We start from the raw sequence: 27,448 nt of genomic DNA, 5'->3' as shown, positions 1-27,448 counted from the left end.
CCGGCCGCTGGAGCCGGGCTACTTCGGTCGGCGCCGGGCGCCAGCAGCATGGAGCAGCGGGGGCGCAGCCAGGTGGTCGCCGCAGCCCCTTGGCAGCCCAGCCGCGGGGCCCTGTAGAGCGGGCCCGGGCCATGGGCTCCCACCCGCTGCTGCCGTTCGAGCTGGCGGCCGAGCTCTGCGGCAGCCCGCTGCAGGTGGATGCCCCGAGCCTGGTGCCCGAGTGGCAGGTGCTGCTCAAGCGGGCCGACGCGCTGGCCTACGGGGGCCGGCTCCACGAAGCCTGCCAGCTCTACCAGCTGGCCTCCCGCCACCAGCAGCTGCGGGCGGAGCAGCTGGAGAAGCTGGTGGAGTGCCTGGCGCAGGGCGTGCGGCTCCGGGAGCAGCTGCCCGCCTGCTGTAGCGGCGGGGGCAGCCTCCTGCAGCCCCGGGACTGGGATATCTTCAGCTGTCGCAAATGCCAGGGCTTCCTCTTCGAGCCCGTCTCTTTGCCTTGCGGACACACGTTTTGCAAAAAGTGCCTGGAGCGGGAGCGGGCCACCGAGTCCCGCTGCGCTCTGTGCCAGGACGAAGGGGGCTTGGCGGCCGGGCAACACCTCCGCGTCAATGTCATCCTCAGCAACCTGCTGGCCAAGTGGTTCCCCGGCCAAGTGACGGCATCGCAGCTCAGGCACGAAGGGAACCTCTTATATAAGGAGAAGAAGCTGCAAGCTGCCCTGCAGAAGTACGATGAAGCAGTCAGCCTCGGTAATGATACCCCCCCCGCCCCCCGAAATGATCTCCCACCTACCCACCCACAGGGGCAGAGTTAAGGGGGTTAATGCTGCAAGACTTAACTCCTTAGAATTTGGATTTTTGTGTGTGTGCAACTTTTGCGACTGATCGATCACAGCCAGGCAAAGGGGATGTTAGAAGCCCAAGTTTCTAGCAACCAGATTTGTCCTTAGAATGCTGCTGTATGTGTCATTTATAGTCTTGCTTTTAAATCTGAGCCTATTTACCAAGTATTTTGACCAGGGCAAGTGATAGACTTTCATCCCAGGTGCAGCCGTTGGGTGGTATTCCTAGCTATAACGTTGGAGTGGGTGTGGCAGTTCACATGCTGTGCCGAGGATCTGCCATAAAGCCGAGTCCTTTATAAAGAAGCAAACGTGATTAATTGCTGGAGTATTAAGTGTATTAGTGCCAGTTTAAAATCTGAATCAGTTTACCAAACAGTTTGTCCTGTACATACTACGGATTTTCAGCTTGTAGGTACAGGCAGCAGAGCATACATGACATAACGGTGCTCGTTGTGTTTGGTGTTTGTAGTTTGACAGGGTAAACTAGTATCCATCATATTTACCTCTCTTCTCCATCTCTTTTGGGGGGAGGGATAACCTTTAGGAATCTGTTATTGTATTGTTTTGTTTTTAAAGTCCAAAGTGAAACTAGGTCAGGAGAACAGTGTGTTGCATAAGCTTTTAGCCTGCGACTCTGGTCTGGATTCCCTGCCCCCTTCTTATGGAATGGTTGTATAACCAGTGAAGTAACAACAAACTGGGTCATGTTTCTGAAAGCATCCCAGAGGTTTGATTGTATTTATCAAAATTACGAGTGAGTCATTGTCACAGCTTGGCATTACATGGTGCTCATTGGAATATGCTTTATTTCAGGAGATGGTTGCTGCTTTTTGCCTAAAAAGGGCTTTTTCCTCTCTCGACAAACCTGACTTAGGCAGCAGCACGTGGTGAATCATTATTGGACATGTTGCAATGAGTAAAAAGATTTTAAATACCCTGGCCTAATTTGTTGAGGGATTTGCATGCCAAATGATTTTACTGGAGATTTAGTGCTAGATCTTAGAATAAATGCAGGTCACTTTTAGAAGTCATGACAGTTCTGTGTCCTCTACAGTCCCCACCCAACAGGAACATGGTAGTAATCCAGAACAGCTAAACGAACTTCTGTAAACACTATTCAGTTTAACAATGTCAAGCCCGTAATAAACATTACAAACGGTTGTGAAGAAAACTGATTTATTACTTAACTATAATCTGGCTTCAAAATAAGTAATGTTGCATAAACTAAATGTAAAAAAAAGTTAAAATAACCATAAGGGTTCTTAGTCTGGGATATCCTTTAATTAAAGATCAGAATTTTTTCTTAAACCATATTGTGCCTAGCTGTTACAGCACACAGTGTATGAAACAATGCGGTCATTTGGTCTATGCTGTTGTAATATTTATCTGATGGTTGCTGTTATTAGACCTTGTGAGTGAGGTAATATCTTTTATTGGACTAACTTCTGCTCACGAAAGAGAAGCAGTTGAGCTACAGAGTTCTTCTTCAGGTTGTCATTTAATTTCTTTTGATTATAGTTATGTGCCGTTTATGAATTTTGATCCCAAACCTTTTGAAAAGGGAGTTATTCATTTTAAAATCCCATCTATACTGTAGCAGCATTAATTGGGCCACAATAATACAGTTATGACATGCCTTAAATCTTTCTGATCAGCTTCTATAAACAATCTGATCCTCTGTCTGAGCTGGTGATTTATTTGTGAGCTGTAGTAAATTTTATGTATGCAGCGTTTAAAGCAGTTGTGTAATATAAATCTGACACCTTTGTACCTGGAAATCCCCAGTGAAATTGCCATCTCTCATTTTGTAATTGGTTATTTAAATAATGGATGTTTGCTTTCCTGAGACCACTGGAAAAAGGCATTTGCTTAAGAAAAGAGTCCTAAAGAATAGGGCCCATGTCTGTAATGTTTGTAGTAATTGAGTCAATGTTTCCATTACTTGCAGCTCCAAATGACCATTTATTATATAGCAACCGGTCCCAGATTAATTCTACTTTGAAATCTTATGAAGATGCATTGCATGATGCAGAAACAGCATGCAGGCTCCAACCATATTGGTCAAAGGTAAGTTCTAATTTTAACAAATGTATTTAGGGTAAAACCTCTTTGGCCATTCTGGTTACTTAGCAAATGTTGTAGCACAAAAGAACTGAACTTGAGAGATGTCTCAACATCTTAGATCAGTTGAACTCAAACACATTCCATGATGATACAACTGAGTTCTCTGGCTGGGGAGAAGGGCAGGGTGGCACAGGCTGCTGGCTGATGGACTAAGCACAATTGTCACTGACCTTTATGGAGGTCAGGCTCACATGCCCTGTTAAAAGTTGAGTGCAGTGCTTATATTGTGCTAGAAGGAAGCATTAAGGAGAAGGTTAGGAGATCAAGTTGCAGGGGGAGGCTCTGTCCAGTGATGAGATGAGGGATCCCTAGGACTTCCACTATACCAGCATTTAACTGTCCAGATGCTGTGAGGGTAAACTTGCATGTGTATCTGTTGTGAGGGTAGAGATGCAATACTTCTCTGAGAGCTAAATATGAAAAATCTTCAGACGTGTTGTACTTAAAAGCTCAGACTTCTTATATTTCTTCTTTTGTTATTTAAGTAATGTGGACTATCATAATTGCCTTGTGCCTGTATTTATTTCACTTTCGGAATATTTTTTTCATAGTAATCATCTTGCTTTAATAAAGAGGCTCAAAAGGTGGTAAAAGAAATAAACTAGAACTGTAGATCTGTTTGCTTTCAGGGTCACTTAAGGAAAGGACAAGCATTAGCTAATATGGGGAAAATAGAAGATTCTTTAAGAGAGTTTCTATTTTGCCTTGCCTTGGATTTTGGGAACAGGACAGCTAAATCAGAGGCTCAAAAGGTGAGTTCTTTAGCCTTGTGCAACAACACTTAGATACTGAAAATGAAATAGAGATGATCATTTTTTCCCGTTTGTGTGTGTGTATGTGTATACACATAATGTGTATGTAAAGATTACATGGTGATAGCTGGGGCAGGGGGGATTCCTGTTCTAATTATGTTTTGTGTCCATTGCTATACTTCGAAAAGTTTAATTGGCGATCACAAGAAACACAGCACATGGTGTATGGAAAGGCTGTTTTGTGTGTTTAAAATTAGTAAGAGTTGCCTATGTAACTTAGATAACAGGAGAGTTGTTAAAAATCAATGGGAGGTTAGTATTGCACTCCTAGACTCCCTGCAATTACACTTCCAGTCTGTTTCCTAGTCTTATTACCAGGTAGACTGATGCTATCTATTGGGACAGAAGTAGGAGTTTCTAGTTAATGTGGTATCAGTTTGATGACTTAAACTGTGAAAACACTGCACAGTAGGGCCAGGATTGCACTTGGGAGCAGCATCACTCTTTTCACAGCCACTCAAGATGCTGTGAGCATCAGCAAGCAGAGAAGGCATGAAAGGGAATAGAGTAAACAACGGAAGTCTTTTTTTAAAAACAGTTTCAAAAGGCAGCTAATGATTAAAGATAAATGGGCAGTGTGATAGATCTATAATAAGCCTCTTCTAATAGCAAACTAAGCTGCAGCATACAGCTGTTTGGTTACCTTTCTCTTTAAAGAGCTACTGCCGAGGTTGCCAATCCTTCTTTACATATCATGATGATTTTCAGTTATCAACACTTTAAGGTTTGCATGTGTATGTTTGGCACTTCGTTGAAAATCTTTGCTGAGACACTCAATATTATATAAAATATAATAATTTTAGTGGTGGTCCCTGCAGTGACAATAAACGAGTACATGATTGCTCTGTTATGAGAAAGTGTTCGTGCACCAGTTTGATTATAATATAGTCAATTTGGGAGGCTTTGAGTGATTGTAGACATTTGTGTGGTTTTTTTCCTGTGTGTTCCTGAATTGCCAGCATGTTCCTTTCCCAAAATGCAGTCTCATGCATTATCACTACAAAAATAATACATGAATCAATGACATCTTCTTGTTTGTTGGAGCAAGATATAATGAACTGATACGTCTCTAAATTCAGGCTCAAAGTAGCCTTGTCCAAGAATGCTATTCATTTCTAAGTAATAGGGTCCTGAGGATGAACTAGACCAGGGGTCTCAAACTCAAATGACCACAAGGGCCACATGAGGACTAGTGCATTGGCCCAAGGACTGCATCACTGACACCCCACCCTTGTTGCCCCTGGGCCTGCCCCCACTCCACCCCTTCCATGAGGCCCTGCCTTGCCTCTCCCCACCCCAACCCTGCCCCCAGGGGGTGCAGGAGGTGTGCACGGTGTGGCAGGGGGCTCAGGGCAGGGGGTTGGGGTGCAGAGTGTGGCAGGGGGCCCGGCGCCGCTTACCTAGAGCAGCTCCGGGGTGGCAGTGGTGCACGCTGGGGCCAGGGCAGGCTTGCTGCCTGCCCTGACCCGACACTGCCCTGCTCCGCTCCAGGAAGCAGCTGGAACCATGTCCCTCGGGGGGGTGTTGCTGCTCCTCCAAGTACCTCCCCTGCAGCTCCATTGGCCACGGTTCCCCGTTCCCAGCCAGTGGGAGCTGTGGGGGGCAGTGCCTGGAAGCGAGAGTAATGCCTGAAGCCCTCTGTTGCCCTCTCCTCTCTCTCTCTGCTCCCTTCCCCCTGGGCCCGCAGAGGCATGGTTCCGGCCGCTTCAGGGAGCGGCGCGGGGCTCACGGTGCCAGGGGATGGGCAGAGGGGCGTGCTGGGAGGAGGGGCACGGGGAACTTGGCAGGCTGCATGGGCCATGTGTTTGAGACCCCTGAACTAGACTTTGTCAGTTAGAGTGCATCAAAGGATACAATATTCTATTGATTTTTTTTCAGACTGTTTGCGTAACAGTGACATAGCCCCTTTTTATTAAATTCTTTAAGTGAAAATTTGTCATTCTGCTCATTGTAATTGGCAGTCTTCATTGGAATTCATTTTGACGCTGAAGGTTCAATCCTGCAGTCTTACTCACAAGAGGAGTCCCTTTTTTGGCTTGAACAGGACTATGGATTGATTCTTGTTAATGCATGATGTGCTCCACACACTTATGGAAGCATTGCTGGACCAGGCCTGGAGTTTGGTGAAACGATTGCAGTCTTTTCAAACATCGAATTCCTATTTTTTTAAATACATTCAGTGAATTGCACTGTGCTAATGGTTAGCAATTTGCTAATGGATTTTACAGATTCGTTTTCTGTTGGCAAGAAGCCATTGCCTGTTTTTCATGCCTGCAACTTTGCCACTGTCTCAGTTTTTCTTTCTCAACACACCAATTATTTCTAACATAAGAGATTTGATTAAGTCTGGACCTAGGGGATGGTAAGTGCCCTCAGTTCCCAATTACTTCAATGGGAGTTTAGGATGCAGAGCACAAACTTGTATTAAATTCCTCAAGCAGTAGCTGCAGACATGTTTATGTAGAACTCTAGTTCTGCAGTCTGCAGAACATAATCCATATGTGGATAAGCGGTGTTATCCTAAAGAACAAAACCGGTTGACGACATATCAGCACATTTAACTCTGAAATTGACACTCTCTTGCTTATTCTAAGCCTGCATCACACCAGTTTTTGTTTGTTCCTTTTGGGTTCACCCTAAATCTAATTGGTTGTTGTCCAGGGGTTCTTGAGTGGTTTTGCAAATCAAAGATGTTTCTGTCAACCATCCCCTTCCTCACAATCTCCACCTTCCCTTAAGATATTGTAAGAGAAGAACTAAGTCATGAAGCATGTATTCTGTTTTATCACAGCTTCTACTTAGTTTATTTTCACCCATCCCGGGAAACGCTCAGGAACACTTACCAGATACCCTGCAGCTGTTGTCACCTCACTCTAGATTGAAGGGGAACCTTCTAAATTCAGTGGGATCTGGAGACAGCAGCCATAACCTACCAAGATTGCTCAAGGTAAAGATAAATTCTGATGTGTGGTTCTTAATTTTGATGTGTTGTATGGGACATTGAATAATACTTTTTCCAGATTGTTTTTACTGAGAATCAGAATACTTCATACAGACAAGCTAAAGAGTACTTTGGGGATTGAAAAGATGCAACAAACTAATTTACTGGATTCAACTTAATTGATGCATAAAAAAGGAAGGCTGTCAGACTTCAAAAGATTTATTCTTTTATAGACTAGATCCTTCTTTTCTTGCGTGTCAGAATTAATCCCTTTACCTGTGATAACAAATTCTAGATCTTCCATGTAGTTTACAGCAGAGATGGGCCTGAGTTGTAAAATTTGGATCCAGGTGTCCCCAAAGTTTGGGAGGTGTTCAGATCAAGGATTTTTATTTGGCCCTTAATTGATAGGCCATCCACCCTGGATTCAGATTAGCTATTCTGGGATCTTTACTGATAGGGGTATATGAGCCAGCCACGAGGTTGGTTTCAGATCCAGAGTTCACTAATGTTTATGGGAGTTTGGATTCAGAGGTTTGGCTGAGGACTATCTTTGTTTCATCCAAACATGAAACTCCATGGGTGTAAATTCTCTAACACAGCTGTAGGAAAGCTTTGCGCTAACACCTGCAAACTAGAATGGTGGCTTTTGCACAGCTCTGCTCAGGTGCACCCTTAAGTCAATGCCATAGTCTTCTGGAAGGCCTTTTGTGCTTTCTGAGAGGCCCCCTCCCTCAGAGCACCATTCCTGAATGAGGTAGGTTTTTGGGAGGAGAGGAGACAATTCAACCTCCTATACCTGCCTTCCTGTGTCCTATGGTGTGATGGCTCTTGACAATGACCTACAGTATCTACATTCATATTCACCAGGGAAGTAGGGGGGATCAGTCCCTTCATTTGATTTGGCAAACTGGTAGGCGTTGTCCTATGAAATGGTTACTACCTGGCTGTTGCGTGGCAACAGTAGGATTAAGGATGATGCAGCAAAACTATTTCAATTTATGACCTGCTGTCCGGGATATTGTGACTGCTGTAAAGAAGAACCAGCAGCCAATTTTAGCTATTGAGTAAAAGATCCATCTCACTGAAGCAGCCTCTTGTATGTACTTTTCCTTTTATCAGTTTTGTGTATACTCCTACTCCTCCCTTGGAATAAAGATCATATGGTGTTTAGGCTTTTAAACTAGCAGTGTGATATATAAAATGTTTTTCACTCTTAACTTAAAGCCAGTCAAATGGGTTTTTCCATAGTTCAGGAAATGACTTACAGGGTGAGACTGCCAAAAAACTGCCTGAATCAAGTATCATGGCTAAGTTATAGACCCCTCTAAATGAAGGCTGATAACACAGCAACACTGGGGTATGTGTGCTTGTTTTGTTGTGTATTATGGGAAGATGGTATTTTTGACTGAAAATAAGGCCCAGGCCCAGACCCAGTGGTTCTCAAACTGGGGTCCATTGGTTTGCAGAGCCCTTCCTGATGGTCCACAACATGACAACTTTTGAGGTCTGAGCAGGAGTGTATGCGCATGTGTGGAGTTCTCTTACAAAGTGATCTGCAGAATGAAAATGCTACAGAACTGCAGTCCTGATGTACAATCATCTCTTTTGCACAGGTAAATGTGGAACAGAAAAAGTGTTTCCCTGCTCAGGAAGAACAAAAAAGGACTGACCTTGGCAGTCTGAGAAAATCCATTCAGATGATAGAAAGTGTAAAAGGCTGCTCAGAAGATGAGAACAAACATGACTCCGCCCCAGAGTCTGCACTTCTCATTTCTGAGAAATGCAGCCTTCTGAAGAGAAAGCACTGCTCTGAGGAAGTGAGAAGTGCTGAGGTGCCCTGCAAACTCATGAAGAAAGGTAAACCTGTTTAATAAAACTGCGGGCTGGTCCTGTACTATGAAATCAGTGGGAATTTTGCCTAAGTAAGGAATGCCGTGTTGGATCCTTAATTCCAGCAGGAGTTTTCTCTAGTAAAGAGTGCAGGACTGGGCTCCAAATTAGACTTTCATGTCTTTCCTAATGACTCTGGATTGTAGTCAGGGCTTGAACTGATGTGGCCTTCCAGAGTCAAGATTCCTCTGTAAAAGTAGTTACACTAATCAATCTAGAGAGAGAACAAAAGGGATTGGGCCAAGCCCTTGTTTACCAGTTGGCACTGACATTTCTCATCATTCTCAGGGCTCATGTATGCTTATGGCACTCTGTCCAATAGTAATAATATAATTAAAGTCAGAATGTCTTGACGTGCTTTATTCATACTTACAAAGCACGAATGTTGTTCATTGCTCATAATGTCTGAGATCTCAGAAGTGTTTGGGCCTGATTCGTTCTCCATTTAGTGGATATACAGTGGCATGACAGGAGAATCCAGCCCTTTATATATTTCCATCAGTGACAACATGGTTGTGAGAGAGACACTGTTAATGCAAGACTAAATTCAAGCCTGTTGTGAGTTATGGCCACTTATGCCAAGGCTGATTTTGGTGTCTGCACGTAAATTATTCATATGATCCTAATGATTCAATAACTACCCATAAATACATGCAGTATGTGATCATAGTACGTGTTAAAAATCAGATGCTGTTTTGTGAACTGACAAAACAGTCTGTCTCTGAAATGTTAAACCAGTCACACAGCTGTGTCCAATTATATATTCCAGTGATTTTTTTTTTTTACAATTATAAATAGGTACAATTGATGCCAAGGGATCTAGTGCTGGGTGCCGCATTCCATTTGAATTTGTGGACCCCTCTGACCTGGATTGCTCTTTGTGTATGAGGTATCCATTATTTTCTACTGAATGTTTTTATGTTGTACCTGTTTTTCACTGCCATGATCTATGGCATTCCCTAGCTTGCTTGGTTGCTTATTTTTCTGTCATTTGGAAGCTGTTTGGTGTGGGATGGGTTTTCCCCCCTCACTTGTAGTTATTTGGTTCTGAAAAGTTAACTATGAATGGGACTATGACTGAAAGCTTTTGATGTGCCCCAGACGAATGACTGTTCTGACACGATGTATCTTTTGCCAGAGTTAAATAGAGTAATGAACGTATCTGAAAGACTTCTTACCAGCCACCATGTGGAAGTCAACACTTAGTCCTCTGCAGTTAATTTAATACATATGCCATGTAGCGATTTTTTTTTTTTCATAATGCTTGAAATATTTGAAGAGTTGATTTCTATGAAAACACTTTACTGTAGTGGCACCATTTTACATAAAGTGGTGTGTGTGTGTTGCAATAGTAAAGGCCTTATAAGCGAATAGAAGTCCTTTGTGTGGGTCTCTAGTACTTAACCAAAATTCAGCACAGGTAACCAAACATAGGCTTGATATATACTCGCTCACTGTTCTGTTCACACAGTTAAATATCACCTGATTTCTCCTCAGAGATGCTTCTAATTTAAACAGGAGTTGCCTAACACATTAGTTTTATTATTGGTCTTCCATGCTCCATTAAACTTTGACAGAGGCAGATACATCTTCCCAACTAACATTTAAAAATCCACAATAGTTAAACTATTCTTCCAAATAAAATCTCTAGCTTCAAGCCAGTGTGTGGCAACAAGTTAAACCGTAGAAAAGCACAACTATATTGTAGCTATTATAGGTCAACAAAAGAGCAAGTGTAGACTGCAGATAAAGAGTTCAGATACAAGATGCTAACCTAGTTCTTGTAGCTATGTACAAACAAGCCTGACTTCAAATCATGTTTGTTAAAATGTATAGCAAAACTAAGTATAATTAACATTAGAATTGTGTGCAGAAGATGTAAAGTTTAAGCACCTTTCACAGATCTGTCAGTTTGTGTAATTTCAGGAGTTACTTAAGCAGTCCTCAATTAGGATGATTACCTTGACGTGCAACCATAAGAATAAGGAGTTGTTGTTTTCTCAGGGTTCTGACAAAGACACAGTCACACCCCAGGGAGGAAAAAAAAAATCCCCAAAACCAATTAGCTGTGTTCTAGATTAATCTCCTATTAGCTTTTAGCTTTTAAATGAATTGGTGTTTGGTTTTTTGGGGTTGGTTTTTTCTGGACACATGGCTGCACCAGTTTGGATTTGTCATTCTTTTGACAAAAGTCTTCAAATATTTTTGCGCCATCTTAAGATTGTTTAAAACAAAATGAAATATTTTGGAAGAAATAGTGTATTTGGTTTGGCTAGTTTCAGCTTCAAACAAATTTTTAAAATAAAACAAATAAAATCAGAAGCCTAAACTATAAACCTGAACAAGTGCTCCAAAAATTTACACAGCTATCAAAAGATTCAGTATTCGTAAGAGCAAAACTTTCTCCGACACTCCCTCCCTCCACCCCTACCATATGCGCACACAATTTGAATTTGGCTGTTTTAATGAGGATGTCAGTTTGACTGTTTAGAAAGCAATTTTCAGATACATTTTTAAAAAAATTACTTAGCTCTGACCCTTTATCTTCCCTGACTGTCACAATATTGGCCCTGATCCTGAAACTCAGGACAGCACAGATCCTTGCAGCCACATAGAGTCCCACTGAAGTCCTTGAGACCACATGGATGTAAGGGCCTGTGTAAGGAGATCCTGTTGGAGGATCTTCCTCTTGCCACTGATATTAACACAGAGTGGTCCTTATCCATATTATGTAATTCAGAAATGTCTTATCCATGATTTTGAGGCTGAGGTGTACCTTGGACTAATAGTGACCTTTCACCAACTAACTGCAGAAGCTACTATTGACGTACTTCGTGTAAGTGGTAAAGTGTTGTTGACCTATATCCACTTCAGCAGCATGCAGTAAGCAGTGGCAGAACATGTTTTGAGGTGATGAGTCACCCATTCCAGCTGTGGGGGGCCCAGCAAACTGTCCTGATAGGAAGAATAGTAAGATGCCAATATGGCAGCTCTTTTGTGACCTAAAAATCAAAAAGGTATCCTACAGAAATGGAAACATGGACAGATTGTTAAGGATGAGGTATATTCGGTCCTGCCTTAGCCTAGGGGCTGGCTGGATGAGCTCTCAAGGTCCCTTCCAGCCCTACATTTCTATGCTTCTGTGTTTGCTTGGAAGGTATTTCCCAACAGGGGTGAATATTTTTGCTGTTGTCCTACTGCACCTGACATGTGGTCTCAAGAAATCTTTCTCTAAAATATATATTTCTCCAATTTGTGAGGTTTAAATCAGCCCCCATTAAACTCAGTAGCAAAACTCCCATTAGTGCAGTAAGAGCTGGATCAGGACTATGATCTAATAAAGACATTTCCTGTGCTGTAAATTTAAAGTTGTATTTGTCCAAGTAAATTAATTGTAAGTTGATTAAATATACACTCACTTTAGAACTTGATATTAAGCATTTTAAAGCAAAACAGGTAATATTCTGCAGTAAAGTTTCTGCTCTTCGAACAATTGACAGGATTTTAACTGATGTGCAACAAGATAACTGGCATTATAGAATCCCATGTGTTCCCTCACTAAATGTCTGTATTTATAGCAATTAATAAACTGGCTATTGCTTTTTTTGTTAAGTGTCATTAGGAGTCAGTATGTTCTTAAACATACTTTGCATGCTGAAAAAATTAAGTATGGAATTGTTTTTATGCATGGACAGTAGCACCCAGATTTATCTTGATAAACCAGTTTTTTCTTTTAAAAAAAAAATTACCTTTAATAAAGTGAACTTAATTTTATTTAGCCTGACATAACTACTTATGAGGCCTTAAAATATTGAGTGGGCTTTTTTAAGATCAAAGTAATTGGTTTTGAATGGTCTAGTTTCAATGATTAGAGAGACTTTCGTAACATTCCTGGGGTTTTGGGGGGGTTTTTTGGTTTTTGTTTTTTAAATGCTCATCAGCAGGGAAAGATCTCTTTGGAATTTATATACCTTCTTCCACTGAATTTAGCCAGAAAAGACCACTAACTTGAAAACAATCACAATGTGTATAATGTTTTGATGAAATATGACTCTAATGTGCATTTATTTTGTGGGAGAATGTTCAGCTGGAAGTTAGAAGCTATGTAATGTATTCAAACAAAACTAAATTCTCCAGCATTAGATACGGTAACAATAGTGTATACCAATTTTATTAATCCTATAGGTCCCAAAACAATTATGCATGTGCTTAATTTTACTCATGAGTAAGGGTTTGCCAAGATCAGGCCCTTATTTTTAATCAGCTTAATTTGAAAAACATAAGGCCTATCTTATTATTTTGTACTGCCATTCATCACCATAGCATGAGTGCAGTCCTGGTCAAACGAAAATCAGTGACAAAACTTTTGTTAACTTCAGTGGAACCAGGATTTCAGAGAACCTTCAACATTAGATTGGCAATAGCAAAATGCCTATGTTGAATAAATACAAAAATTGTGAAAAGCAAGAAACAAATTTCTGACTAAAGTGCACAGAATTCTAACTACTGAATAGATATGAAAAGATGTTATGAAGTAGCCTTTTATCTTCTTGCCACACGATATTGTCGCTTTTTTGTTGTTTGTTCCATTCCAGGCTTTTTTATGAACCTGTCACCACGCATTGTGGGCACACCTTCTGCCTGAAATGTCTTGAAAGATGCCTAGATCACAACCCAAAATGTCCCCTGTGCAAAGAAGGCCTTTCTGAGGTAATGATACATGAATTTAGTCCACATAAACTGGAGGGGAGGGGGAATTAATGATTTCAGAAATCCACTGGTATATCCAAATATACTTGAAATCCCATATGATTTGGGGAAGAAGCCTTTTTTTAAATGTCTCTATAGCTCCAAGAGCTCATGAAGTTTTCTGTGTTTAAACACTTAAGACCTAAAGCCCTGATCCAGCACAGAGCTCACTGTGTGGTTGCAGATTGAGATCAGCAGTGCTCTGCCTAGTTAGCCCATGTGGCACATGCTACTGGAACAGGGCTAAGGTGTTACTTTTTGTCATTAATTGTTCACTTGAACTTCTTCAGTCATGTTCTTAATTCATGCCTTAAAAGGATACTGTCAAGTAGCTTAGATGCTAATTTTTCCCTGCCTTAAAATTGTTAAATTATTTGTGTGGCCTTCACTAGTAGGATTTGGTATGCTTTCTTGCTCTGTCTTTTGCAGGAATGCATATTTGTAATGAAAGTTTTTTATAAAAATTTGGGAGGTGAGGGTTGGCAGGGAATAAACTATTAAATGTCTCCAGATTTCAAGGGTGGGATTTTTAAATATGCTTGGCACTAGTCAACTCCCACGAACTAACAATTTTTAATTGTAGTGGAGAGGGGGAAGAGAGTAGCTAGGGTTTGTAGAGTCTATACAATAATATTTTGTTCCCTCTTCTGGCTCTGTGATACATTATGTCAATGGCACTAGTGTTGACTCGTTGCTGCCCCAACCAAAAGTAAACAAAATGAGTACAGTTAATTTTAAGCTCCCTGGGAAACACAGCAATGATATAGATGTATAAAAATTCTGAGACACACCTGAACTAAACCAGTAGGGAAAGAAATGATCTCTTCAGAGTGAACACATTTAAAAGACACAGGAAACTCTAAATGATTACCACATATACTATCATAAGCCAGTTCATTTATAAGCTGACCCCCCCCCCCCAACATGGATAAGTAAAAATGGAAAATTTTTATGACCCATTCATAAGCCGACCCTATAATTCAGGGGTTGGCAAACTTTGACTCCTGGGCCATGAGGATAAGCAGCTGGCGGGCTGAGAGGTTTGTTTACCTCGTGTGTTGGTAGGCAAGGAGGTAAGCCTAAGTAAACAAAGTGTTCCGGCCTGCCCGCTGCTTACCCTGATGGGCTGGGTTAGCAACTAGTACAGAAATTTTGGGGCAGAGGGGGAAGAAGCTGGGGGTCAGGGGAGTAATCCCTGGGACCCCCACACTCTCCCCATCCCTTCCCACCTTACCTGGGGCACGCCAGGGGAGAATGTCTCTGGCCTGGCCAGAGCTGCTCGGCGGGCCAGACTGGGCAGCATGGCTGCAACCTGTCAGCCCCGGAGCTGCAGCTGCTTGGGAGGCTGTGGGGAGAGCAGCCTGGCCAGAAGCTGAGACACTCTGGCCCTGCCTCCTCCCTGCTGGCTGTCCTGCCTCTCCTTGCCCCCTCTGTAGGGAGGGGCTGTGTCCCAGCTCTCCCTCTCTCTATACCTGTTCATAAGCCGACCCCCTTCTCTGATGCTTCTCTTTTTTTTTTACTAAAAAAATTCGACTTATGAACAAGTATATATGGTACTGCACTTTGACACTTTAACTCTTTCAATGTAGTAATGAAACTGAAGCTCATCATGCATCCAGCTGTTTCTGCTAGGTCTTGGGGAAATACGAAAGCCCACAGGAAAGGGCCACCCCCCAGCAAAATGACACAGTAGCTTTTTGGGGGTTCAGTTACTGTCTGTGTAGGTTATCCATACCAATTACAGGAGTAATAAACAAAGAACCCAATCCTGCAAGCTCTGGGCATGGAATTCCCCATGACATCCGTTTGATGCATGACGTTCATGTAGGATATTGGGTTGTAGTGCTGTTCTGTATTGCTTTGAAAAGTCTTCTGAAAAATCAGTGCCCTTCCCATCTCTTTATAATAGTGTGGTGCTGCAGGAGTACACCCAAACCAGTAAGGGGTGGTCCTCACCTCTCCTGTAACCCTGGGTACTCCCATGCTGTACAGCTCTGGCTCAGAGCCCTGACGCCAACAGCCTCTCACAGCACAGTGGCTTCACCCTAGAGTCGACCAGTCTGGTAGCTGCTTGCCGGGGTAACCCCAACAGCCCTTCCAGTCTCGGATCTCTCCAAAACCATCACATACAAGACGACAAGTGCATGTCTGGCTTCAGTAAAAAGACCAGAGTTGACACTTCTATAGTACAGTAATATTGTATTGAATCAGTTGACTCAATTGCTTATTCTTTGGAGTCCAGAATCCCAGGTCCTGGGTGTCTGGACCTTGATTCCCACAAGCAGGTTGGAAAGCAAGGAGGGAAATGGATTAGTGACCATTTCTGTTTATAATGGAAGTGACCAAATACAATGAAGAAAAGGCTACATCGGTGGAAGCTTTAGTAAAATAGCACATGGCAGCCATTGCTATACATTGTTTGATAGCTGCTCAGTTGTGCCTTCTTGTTGCAGTGCTTGGCTCTGAGGAAATACTGCAAAACAGTACTGATGGAGGAGTTAATAGCGAAGTATCTTCCAGAGGAACTCACTGAGAGAAGGAAGATTTATGAAGAGGAAATTGCAGAGCTTTCCAAGTACGTAATCAGTTTGCGTGGGCTTTCGTGGGGGCAGGGTTTATACCAATCTTTAAAAGTAGTTTAGCTAGCAACTGAATGGCTCTCATCACTGTAGAACATGTCCTAAGGTACTGATAAAGGAGCTTACTCTGTATTACGTGATTCAAGAAGGGAAGGGTTCAGACACACAAGACTAAACTGCAAGCTATCTGGTAGCATGCTCTTGTGGAGGAAATCCAAGTCAATAATATGAGGTGTATTACAATGACATTGTGTTCTCTTGACCTTTGCACATGTCACAATGGCTTGAAGTGGAATTTCACCCCAGTACACATGGATTGGAAATTGGATGGGAAAGGGGGAGAGTTGAGGAACGTCCGAGCTCTAAAGCAGCCTCGAGAGATGAGGTGATAACTCTTTCTGGCTTTGCTGGAAGGATTTAAAAAAAAAAAATAGTTCCATTAATTATAATGGAATATCATTACCATTATCTGGAAAGATGAAAGCAAAAAATAGTTGAACTGTTTTTGTATAATACAAAAATCTTGTTTTTCCATTTGATTTTATTGTAAAGCACTCTGAGATCTTAGCAAGATAAGGCATCCTCTAAATTGCATGGTTTCATCATATGTCTGTAGTTTGTACCTTTCTAATGCTTTCTCAAAGATGGTGCATGTTTTCCTATATATAGTGGGGTTTTTTCTTATAGCTTAAATAAGAACGTTCCCATCTTTGTCTGCACAATGGCCTATCCTACAGTCCCTTGCCCTCTGCACATCTTTGAGCCATGTTATCGACTGATGATTCGAAGATGCATGGAGACTGGCACCAAGCAATTTGGAATGTGTATCGGTGATCCTATCAAGGGGTGAGTGAGCAGTGCACGCCAGTGGTGGCAGTTGCATTTCTAGGTCAGACCAGTGATCTGTTTAGTCCAGTAGCCTGACTGTACTAGCTGCCTCAGAGGAAGGTGCTGAAAACCCCATAATGGACAACTGTGGAATAACAGGCAGGAGGGTGGTGGTGCGGGGGGGGAAGGTGGGGCGGTGTTTCTTCCTAGCAGTGTTAGTGGTAGGCTGATGTACTGAAGCGTGAAGATAAGATTTATATCCCTTACTGTACACTTTTACCCTGGCTCACAGAAGGTTTAGGTATGGCTTGAGGAAAAAAGTATTTTCTTAGTTTTAAATTTATTTCTTTGGTACCGCCAGCCAAGTTGGAATGCTAACAAATTTTACTATCAAAAGAAGTCATGTTATCAGGTCAGATTGACATCTCCACTGTATTAAATATAGTGGTTGGGATAGAAGTATAGTCAGCTTAGTACATGGACTGGCTGAGCATTTACATCATGCCATTTACAGCAAAGTGCCAATCTTGTATCACCCTGCCTTGAAGCCCACATCTGCATTTTGACTTCTCACCAGTGTCATAATGGTCTGTATGAGCCAGGGACTGCAAAGCAAAGCTTACTAAAATCATTGGTAAGTTTTTTTTCTTTGTAGATTTCATAGTCCTTCCATAGTGCTTACTATCCTTAACCCTACTGGGCCATAGAGTTTTCACTGAACATTTGAAGTTCTTACATTTTGAAATGTAGATAAAAAGTGAAATATCCTTCTAGAACAGTTGCACTGGTGCAGTATGTGATTACCTAAGATATTCCATTGCACAAGAAATTATCAGTATTCTAAAATTCAATGGCAACAAACTACATTAATGCAGAATTAAGGTTGTTCAGGGGTATATTGTTCCCTTGCAAAACACTGAGTTGAGCAAAACTCAAACTGCTGAAAACCAGGAAATGCCCAGTTAAGATTGCCCATGCAACCTTAAATCTGCCCTCTTTCAGCAATGCTCCAGTATGCCATGTAACGGCACACTTTGCTTTTCCAACCCTATAGTTGCTGAAATGTGCTAGGTCTTTACCTCCTTTTTACTGCTCATTCATTCTCACTCACAGGATTCCATCTAACACTATTAAAGGACAAAAATGAGAGGAAAATTATCATAGCTCCTGGACACACATCTCTGATATGATCCAATGAATGAGATGAACACCAAGAATAAGGCTCAGATTATTTCCACCCAAATGAATCCCCACAATGCCCAGTATGACACAGCTTCTTAAATCACTGGTTAGATGATGCAGAGTGGGCAAAATATGATGCCTGCGCTGTCCGTTCCTCAGTTCTGTGCAATGTTTCTTTGAAAACCATCACATTAATCTGCCCTAGTAACTACTTGGCCCAACCAGTCCCCCCAGGAGCTAATGAAAACAGATTTTTTTTCCCCCAGGCAAGTCTTGAACTGGTGGTTTACCACCCATCCCTGTGAATCCCCTATAAACCCCTTTCCCTTGCTGCAGCTCCAAACCCCTCTCCCCTTATTACTCAATTCCTCAGCCTCCTAATAGCCATCTCCTTCCAGGAAGCAGTCACATTTAATTTTTTTCCTCCCCTGTAGACTTTGATTACATTCTCCCACAAAATAAAATTGCCACCTATGACTTGCAAATAGCAGCTACCTCTGGCCACTCAGTCCAAAACTCCTTTTGTCTAAGATGTGGGGCTTGTAATTAATTTATCCTTCGTTATGTTAACTGAAGAGGATGAGTTCACCACCATCTGTCTTAGTGTGGTCTGTGATTCATCCAGCCATTAGTCCATCTCAATTTAACAGAACAAGGCAGCAGAAGGGAACTGGTTTGATTTTGGTTTTGAGGCCTGTAACTTGGATCCCCTAGGTCAGATAACCCCACATTTGGATCATTAATGCTACCCTTTGCCCCCATGAGGCACACCAAATTTCATAGCAATCCAAGTAACCATTTGGCTTTTAGAGTACTTACAAAAGTCAAGCTTTAAAACGTCTAAAATGGCAGGCGTGGAAACCCTCTAGCCACCTTTCTGTATTGGCGCATATGCGCTGTAAAAGGTACATTTTCTTAAATACTATTCTCCGTTTGGGTCCCCCAAAAATTGAATGGGTGCCATGCACTACCTGGAGTAAAACTCTGATTTGAGACCATTGTGATCTGCATCACATTAATAGTTAACTTTAATCTCTAGCTCTGTGTGCAGGGAAAAAAACCCCACCTAGAAACTCTTTGAAAAATGGCTTGGGTGGGATGGGGGGGGAAGGGCTTGTATCTCAGAACCCCTAGCCCAAAGGATCCCAATTCTTGGTCACTAAGCCAACTGTGAACTTTCCTGAGGCAGGCCAAATTTCAAATGAATCCAGCTAAGTGCCTCGGTTTTAGAGAACTTAGAAAAGTTGGCCTTATTATAATGGTGCTGGGCATTCAGCTGGTCAGCTTGCCTGAACATTCATGAAGGTACAGTTTTGAAAAGAAGTGTTGTATAACCTGAAGGAGAACAATAAAAATATGCATTACATGTTGCACTCATTGACACTGGTAAATATCTTTGTATTAGAGTGGCTGTTCAGTAAATCTACAGAACTGAACCTGGAAAGAATACAGCCAGTTTATTTGCTTTTGTTTTTATTTTAAATAGGTTTGCTGATTATGGCTGCATTCTGGAGATCAGAAATGTTGAATTCTTTGCTGACGGTCGCTCTGTAGTAGACAGCATTGGCAAGAGGAGGTTTAAGGTGGTAGAGCACAGCCAGCGTGATGGATACAACACAGCAGATATTGAGTACATTGAGGATCAGAAGGTGAATTTACCAAAGTTTTTCTTTATAAAAGTAGTGTGTATCAGGATGGGATCTTGCCAGGCTTCCTAATAGGGTACTTCAGGTTTGCTTTATACCTGTAATCTGATTGGATCTGGCCCTAGTCCCACTGAAATCAATTTCCAAATTGGATTGGGTCCATTATCCCCAATTTTTTTTAAGTGCACTATTATTGAGAAAATATGTAACACACTCAAAATGTGTTAGGTGCTGTGCAAACCTGTTCTGTATTTACAGGAAGACAGTGCCTGCCACAAAGTTTTCATACAAAAAAAACCTGAATACAAATCATTTGGGGACCCATTTTCATTTAAATATATAACTGTAGTAAGTGGTGGTTGGATTTAGCCTGACCAACATTTTGTTCTGAAAATGGATTTTTTTGTTTTAGAACCTAGGGGTGAAGAAAAAGGTTGAGAGGAACGTAGACTGAGATACTTCTCAGAAAAATAAACCAAAGAACAAACTTTCAGGATCTGCCCTAGAGTTTTCAAAAGAATTAAGAGTGTGTAGTGCCTTTTGAAAATGTAATTGGAATTAACTCCAGCCTCACCCCCTCTCTCTCTGTGCTCTCTTCAGGTACAAGGAGAGAGCTATGCTGAGTTACTTGTTCTACATGATTCTGTGTATGATCAGGCTTATATGTGGTTTAACTCACTCAAACAAGCACTCAAGAGTCGAATTCTCAGTCATTTTGGTCCAATGCCAGCTAAGGATCCTGACCCACAGGTACTTGACATTATATTTATCCAGGAATAGAGGTTGTCATTTTTATTGATTACAGAAAGTTTAGCAATCACACTGATAAACCAAGAAGAATTTTCTAATTCACTGAAGAAAATATTAATCCTCTTCATTGACCCTGTGTAACCTGTTAAATATCTGAATTGTTGCCATAAGCTACTGCTGCAGTAACTCTGAGCAAGTCAGTATTCATATTTATTTCATTTTAACTTCCTGAGAAATATTGACCAAATTAATCCCTATTGATTTCAGTGAATGTGCACCATTTTGTAACGTAACTAAATTTGTCCCAAAGTTTAGGTAGAAAATAGCAATTGTACAAAACAGTGACAACTGCAGGACAAACTTGATACTAGTGTTACAGGACTCAGTACTGCAAGGTGCTGGATACCCTAAACTCCAAGTACTAATAGAGTATAACAGATGTTAGGGTGCTAAATCCCTAATAGATAGGGCCCTACCAAATTCATGGCGATGAAAAACGCATCACAGACCATGAAATCTGGCCTTCTCCCATGAAATCTGGTCTCTTATGTGCTTTGACCCTATACAGACTTCACAGGGGGAGACCAGCGTTTGCAAATTGGAGGCCCTGACCCAGAAGGGAGTTGCAGGGGGGTCACAAGGTTATTTTAGGGGGTCGCGGATTGCTACCCTTACTTCTGTGCTGCCTTCAGAGCTGGGTGGCCAGAGAGCGGCAGCTGCTGGCCAGGTGCCCAGCTCTGAAGGCAGTGCCCCACCAGCAGCAGTGCAGAAGTAAGGGTGGCAATACCGTACCATGCCACCCTTCTGCACGGCTGCCTTCAGAGGTAGGCAGCTGCTGACTGAGGGCCCAGTTCTGCAGGCAGCAGCGCAGGAGTAAAGGTGGCAACACCATACCATGCCCTCCTTACCATACCACACCGGCGCCACTGCCAACAACAGCAGCACAGAAGTAAGGGTAGCAGAGCCACAACCCCCCCTACAACCTTGCGATCACCCCACAACTCCTTTTTGGGTCAGGATCCCTACAGTTACAACACCTTGAAATAGCTGAAATCATTAAATGTATTTTTTAAATTGACCTAAATGGACCATGAATTTGGCAGGGCCCTTACTTATAGGTTTGGGCCCACTAAGACACAGTATGAAGATAATGCAGAAGACACAAACCACATATTACTAGAGGCAAAAATGGGTCTAATCCAAACACTCTAAATTATAGAAAAGTTTAGGATCTGGGTATAAACTGTGTACGTCTAACCAGAAGTTATTAAAATGGCATTTGGAGGGACCCTATAGAAAGCATTTGTTACTAAGAGCCAGTAAAAACATATTGTTCCATACCAAGATATTTTTTGTCACTGACAGCATCTTAGCTTCTGTATCATAATGTATGTGTTCTCTATTGCAGGCTAGCCCCAATGGCCCTGCGTGGTGCTGGTGGGTCCTTGCTGTCCTTCCACTTGAGAGTAGAGCTCAGCTTCCGTTTCTTGCCATGAAATCCCTGAAAGACCGCTTGAATGGCATCAGACGTGTCCTTACGTTTATGTCCCGTACAAGGTCACGATGATGCTGAGAACCAGCTGTGAAGCCTCTTGCAATACTTGACTGGAGTTTCTCTTGTAACTATATCTAACTGCAATAATGTCTTATGGATTTGTGTGTCAAAACAGGACAAGTTTTGAAGTCTAACTTTCAAAGGAAATAAAATATGAAGAGCCAAGGATATTTACAGATCATCCAGTAGTATCCATTTGATCTCTGAACTTTCTTGAGACGAGTATTCAATTGTTGCACTGCTAGGCTATTATCATCGGTGTTACATAACAGAACAAAGTGGTCTTGTTTGCCATAAACCTTTTGAAAGTTTGAGGTGGGTTTCCTGTAGTAGTAGATAAAGGAAATCTGTGTGGTTTAATGTGAAAGAAATACTGATAGTGTTAAAGCATTATTTCAATGAACTGCAAAGTCTTTTATTCCAAATGGTTCAGGTTTATGTAGCATTGTGTATTATAATGTCCACAACTTCTGTTTGATCATTTATTTTTGCACTATGTCTTTTTTGGTTTCCAAATGTATATTTGTAATTATTTGTGTACATTCTCTACACAGAAAGTAAGCTGCTCTATTTATTTATGGTGTCTTACCATGTATGAATGACTAGGGGAAAAGATATTAGGAATACACAAGCTACTACTTCGATCATTTTTCAATACATTTGTGTTTTGAGTACTTTGAATGTTTTTCTACTATCTCCAGTGATCTATATTCTAAGAAGGATTGCCCCCAACACAGCCAGCCATGAATATGCAGGCTTTGTCTGAAACAGTTCATTGTTGCTGGGTAGAGCTTGATCCTACAATCTTAACTGGTCCCCAATCAAGCAAAGCACTTCAGCATATGCTTAAGTGTATTTGGGGCTTTGGGTAATAAACTTCAGTGGGCTTTGCCCAGAGAGATGACTGAAGGATCCAGCCATTAATTTTGCACAATATAAAGAGTAGCACTATGCAGCAGTTTGCAGTGAAATGTTGTATTTGAATTGCTATGAGAGTATCACAGCTACCTACAAACACAATGCAGGAGCTGATAGGTGTAAGAAGCAACCTTACACAAAAGAGAACTAGAGAGGGGTATTTCACTTCAGGTTATTAGAGATTCTTTATATCAACCCTTTTACATGTTAAGATCTTATGTTTGTAATTAATATTATGATTTTTTGCTATGTAGGGCTCCAGGAGGGCTCACAAGAAGGAAGGTATTTTAATAAACTTTCTATTTATTCCACCTCCACCTCCAGATTTTTCCATTAGCCACAAGTCTCTACCTGATCTCTTTGTGTCTCCTGTCAGACTGTGAGCAGCTTGATAGCTAATGGTTAAAACCCCAAAGGCAAATAAAACTGGGTTTCACTTTTTCTGCATCTTTTGCACTGTGTAACATTTTGGGCCTGATCTTGCTTCCATTAAAGTCAGTTGGAGTTCTACTATGGACTTAAGTGGGAGCAAGTTTGGGTCTTTGTATCTAAACTATGGATTTCTCTCTTCAGAGAGCAAGTAGGATGGATGAAAATTCATATTACCCAGAATAGTATTTATTAGTGCATACCCTTCTGGAAAAGTCCTGTAGAATTTAATAGAATATTGTCATCTTTCCATAGGCTTTTAAAATCATTTTAGTTGAGATCATTTATTTTATTTCAGTTTTATGGTTTTGAGAGTAATTTATGAACCCTGTTAAGTTTCTGTAAAATGTAGTTTTTATCCTTAAGTGCCACAGAAACAAATTCACACGTTTCAGTATTCCATCTAGTGAGGCAGATTGAAAGTATATTTTGTTGCTTTAGCTACCTTGTAAATACTACAGGAAACTCATTTCCATGCTGTTAGTTTGCCACACTTTTCTGTGGATGGTACTGTGCCTGTTTGAGAGAATAATATACGTATAGGGCTTCTGTTTTGGGGGTTTATTAATTTCATTTTTTGGCATTTGTTTTGAGTTCTATGTAGATATCCAAAAATGGGGCTTTTCTCTTTGTATATACACTTAGTACGGTTTCAAACAGCATTACATTAGAGGGCACTAGGGAACCTTTTAGTGTGAATCAGCTGGGTCTATGCAGACCAATTAGTGTGCAATATGCTAGTGAACTTCAGAAATCACACATCCCTAGTTCACATTACTGCTCTGTGTTGGCAAATCCTTACAAGCCAATGAGCAGGGACATCACCTGTTTCATAGTGCAGTTTGTTTATATAGGCGAAGTCAACATGAATTGAGTAACCATTTCCAATTTCTTTTTTTAATTGGGATGTTTTATCCATGTCTATTAAAAACCAAAAATCAGAAGCCTTATATATGTATTATGTACACCTGTTTTAAACCTTAAAATGCACAGTGGCTGCTGTCTGCAATGGTATCTGTCTTCATAATGAAGAAAACAGATGAGTCACTTCAGAGTGACTTCTCATCTTAGTTGCAAGTGATGTCACATTAAATGCAGTTCTGACCGAAGCCATTTCTGTATTAGTAATGTATAACTTGAGACCAGTCCTGCTTCCATACAAGTCAGTAGGTGTTTTTGGTCCTCACATCCGTGGCAGCAGGATTCGGTCTTTAAGTATGTTGTATTTTGGAGCTGTTTTCTCACTGATTTTTTTTTTTTTTTGCTCTTTTTCTGCATGCCAGAACTTCTGTTACACGTATTCATGTTACTGGTTCACAGGTAACTATGGAGAGTCCTTTAATTACACTTGGCTGGCCTATTTTAAAAATAGGCATTGTCCTTTCCATCACCCTCGGTGAGTTGAGACCACCAAGTTTCAACTCTTTTGGAGTGAATTACAGAACATCTACCAGTTTCTACATATGCCACTGTGTAGTGTTTATTTTTGAGATACAATAAATTTGGCATCTTTTCTGAAATGTGAGAAAATAGCTTTAACAATAGTCACTTAAATTTTATATACTATATTGATCTGATAGTATACTTATTATTCTTACCATCAAGTTATGCCCATAACTGGGTGTACTGACCTACTGTAGAATAAAAACAATCCTGTTAACTGTGCACCCAAAAGTATTGATCAAGTTTTGGCTGCACACCAAATACAAGCTTGGGTTCATAGTTCTTTAATAGCATAGGGTAAAATTTGCCCCTATGTAGCAAACCCATTTAAATCCCATTTAACCCCTATTTTGGGGGTTTAAACAACATGTATGCTTTTTGCTGGTCGTTCACACGGGTTAAATTTTCACTGGAGCTCAATTCAGCAGACTTGAAGTCGCCAGCAAAAGTTTGATTTCAGGGGGGAGTTTGGTCCCCAATGACAATCAAATGAGAGAGAAAAGCTCAAACCATAGCTGAATGAAAGCCATCTGCCAGACAAATATTGTAGGGCAAGCCAAAAAGCAGCCTGAGCATGGGTTTCCTGAAAGTTTTAGATTCATTTACACTTGTTTGATATGATGACTTTGTTCATTTGCGACCTTCACCATTTATGAGATGTGATTAGTGCAAATGCATGAAAATAACTTAATATTGGTCATGTCATTATGCCACATTCCTAGGTAGGTAGGTGGAGGGACATATGTCAAATTTCTTCAGTAAATTTGTTTTCATGACACTAAGTACAAGGCAGACTCAAGCTAAATGACTCCTTCCTGCTTTGTGCACTACTTCATCTAACAACAAAAGATGATGATGGGAAAACATGAATGAAGGGGGGGGAAAAATACAGTATTTTTTCCCTTGGCCAGCTCAACTTGGCCAAAAAACTAAATGGGTGAGAACGGAACAGAGTAGATAGAGCCTGATTCTGATCTCATTGACATGTGTAAATCGGGAGTAACTGCACTTAACGCAATGGAATTACACCAGTATAAAACTGATGCGAGAACAGAATCAAGCAAAAGGTTCAGCAGACCCTGCTGGAAGTCAGACCTGGTTAGCCTCATGGTGGTAACGCTGGAGTTCCCTTTTCTTGAGTGCTATTATGTTTTTTATTAGCTGTTAAGCTGACAGCTGGGATTTCTCATTGCAAAGTGGCTGGTCCATGCTTGGGCTACCCCTCTGTCCTGTATGAGTATTTATTAGCCTTTAGAGCGTGTATGGACCACTAATTTGTTAATCTAATAATTTTAATCTTGGTAAAAATGTAATTTGACAGATTTGTATTTACTGGGTCTGAATCTGTTATAGATAGTGAGGTATAGAGGTTAGAGAGCATTTATAAACTGAAGTTTTATATTTTGGATGTGGTCACTCAAACATTTCTTTGATACTGGAATTTTACCAGTGTTTAAACTAGTTAATGAGGGCCACAAGTACATTTTCAATGCCTTGTTTTTTGGGGGGTAGTGGAGAGATTGATTCATGTAGCTTTTGTGAAAATAGATGTTTTGCCTATCTAAGTAACTGAGTCTAGTTTGTGCAAAACTCAATTGGAATTGTATGCATTTAGGGTCTGATACAATTGTGTCAATAGACTCACACTGACTTCATTAGGGGGTTGGATCAAGCCCACAAAGACTGCAGGCTCAGGAAGAATGCAGAAAAGTACCTTGGTAAATGAAATACTCTGCCAAGATTTGCAGGATAAATATTGCCAATATACAAGAAACCAGATTGTTTAATACAGGATTTAATTCTTAAATGGCTGATGATGCACAAAAGCTGAACTATTACACTGAGGTCTTGTCTACATGGCAGTGCAGTGGTAACTACAGCAGTGTGAACTGTAGAGTACGCTCTAATTGTCCTATGTAGACCCTGCTGGTGTGAACTAGAAAGTACCTAGTTAGCGCTGCTGTAGCCCTGTTTGAAACAGGGCAAGTACTACTTAGTTCACACTAGCAGGGTATACAGGAGTCAGAGCACAAGTTAGCATATTCTACTGTTCACACCCCTGTCATCAGTACTGCCCTGCAGTGTAGACATGCCCAGAGTTATACATGTACGTATCATGTACAGAAGTGCTTACTAGTATCTGAGGAGTTTTCATAGGGTCTAAATTAACCCTCAAATAGAAGTGCCTGTATTTCTGTGTTGCTGGTTGCCATTCTTAATCTTCAATCATAGCCTACTCCCCACCCCTTTTTTAATTCTTGACAGCGGATTGGAGGAACACAGGTTTACAGAGCAGCACTGTGGCAGAAACAATGTAATCGTTTTACATATATCTACTGGAAGGAAAAAAGCCGGTGGAAAAATCATTTAAGATATCTTCATGTGATGCTGTAGACTTGTCCTATTTAATACCATCAAGATATGTGGTTATTAGAGAGCCAGAAATAAAATATCTATCAAGTCATTTTAAATAGTGACAAATTTCTTTGGGGGCTTGTGTATTCTACTTGTATGTAAAGCATCCTTTTATTTTTCTTGCACTAATGAACTTGAAGTGAAATTAAATTCAACTAGTCATTGAACAGCAGTACTATTCCACTACCTCTATGTAAGTTTGACATATTTTTTTCCCATTCATGTTATGTTCAAGATATTAATTTCATAGTTCTGTCAGCCTGTGTATCCAGTAGTACTAATTATGTTGTATGGACATAAGTCTGTATGGATACTTGTTTGCTAATTAAAATTTGTGTTCTTTAA

The 27,448-nt window shown here is 41.1% G+C and overlaps 1 protein-coding gene across 4 annotated transcripts; it reads left to right on the top strand.

The window, feature by feature from the left end:
• On the top strand, positions 1-27,448 carry LONRF3 (LON peptidase N-terminal domain and ring finger 3). Of its 4 annotated transcripts, XR_006283643.1 has the most exons (13): positions 12-744; positions 2,788-2,906; positions 3,593-3,715; positions 6,567-6,722; positions 8,333-8,576; positions 9,408-9,498; positions 13,205-13,319; positions 15,812-15,933; positions 16,625-16,783; positions 19,434-19,596; positions 20,194-20,343; positions 21,752-23,610; positions 24,344-27,448. XR_006283643.1 is itself a non-coding variant. In XM_037908484.2 (12 exons), the coding sequence occupies exons 1-12, from the start codon at positions 132-134 to the stop codon at positions 21,908-21,910; spliced, it is 2,214 nt and encodes a 737-aa protein (XP_037764412.1). In that variant the 5' UTR covers positions 1-131; the 3' UTR covers positions 21,911-27,448. The 4 variants fall into 4 exon arrangements, 2 of the variants coding, with proteins under 2 accessions (XP_037764412.1, XP_037764413.1); XM_037908484.2 differs by having other exon boundaries at positions 1-744; positions 21,752-27,448; XR_005226703.1 differs by lacking the exons at positions 20,194-20,343; positions 21,752-23,610; positions 24,344-27,448 and adding an exon at positions 17,280-17,399 and having other exon boundaries at positions 19,434-19,570.

Source organism: Chelonia mydas, chromosome 9, assembly GCF_015237465.2.
Source record: "Chelonia mydas isolate rCheMyd1 chromosome 9, rCheMyd1.pri.v2, whole genome shotgun sequence".
NCBI classification, from domain to species: domain Eukaryota; kingdom Metazoa; phylum Chordata; order Testudines; family Cheloniidae; genus Chelonia; species Chelonia mydas.
The sequence above is the reverse complement of the archived record's forward strand: the minus strand, read 5'-3'. Positions and strand labels throughout refer to the sequence as shown.

What these genes read in the sequence shown, in the direction of transcription:
- LONRF3 (XM_037908484.2), top strand. Translation starts at nt 132, where the DNA reads ATGGGCTCCCACCCGCTGCTGCCGTTCGAGCTGGCGGCCGAGCTCTGC. An exon ending in CGATGAAGCAGTCAGCCTCG is followed by an intron (nt 745 to 2,787) that starts GTAATGATACCC and finishes CATTACTTGCAG; the next exon opens with CTCCAAATGACCATTTATTA. An exon ending in AGTACATTGAGGATCAGAAG is followed by an intron (nt 19,597 to 20,193) that starts GTGAATTTACCA and finishes TGCTCTCTTCAG; the next exon opens with GTACAAGGAGAGAGCTATGC.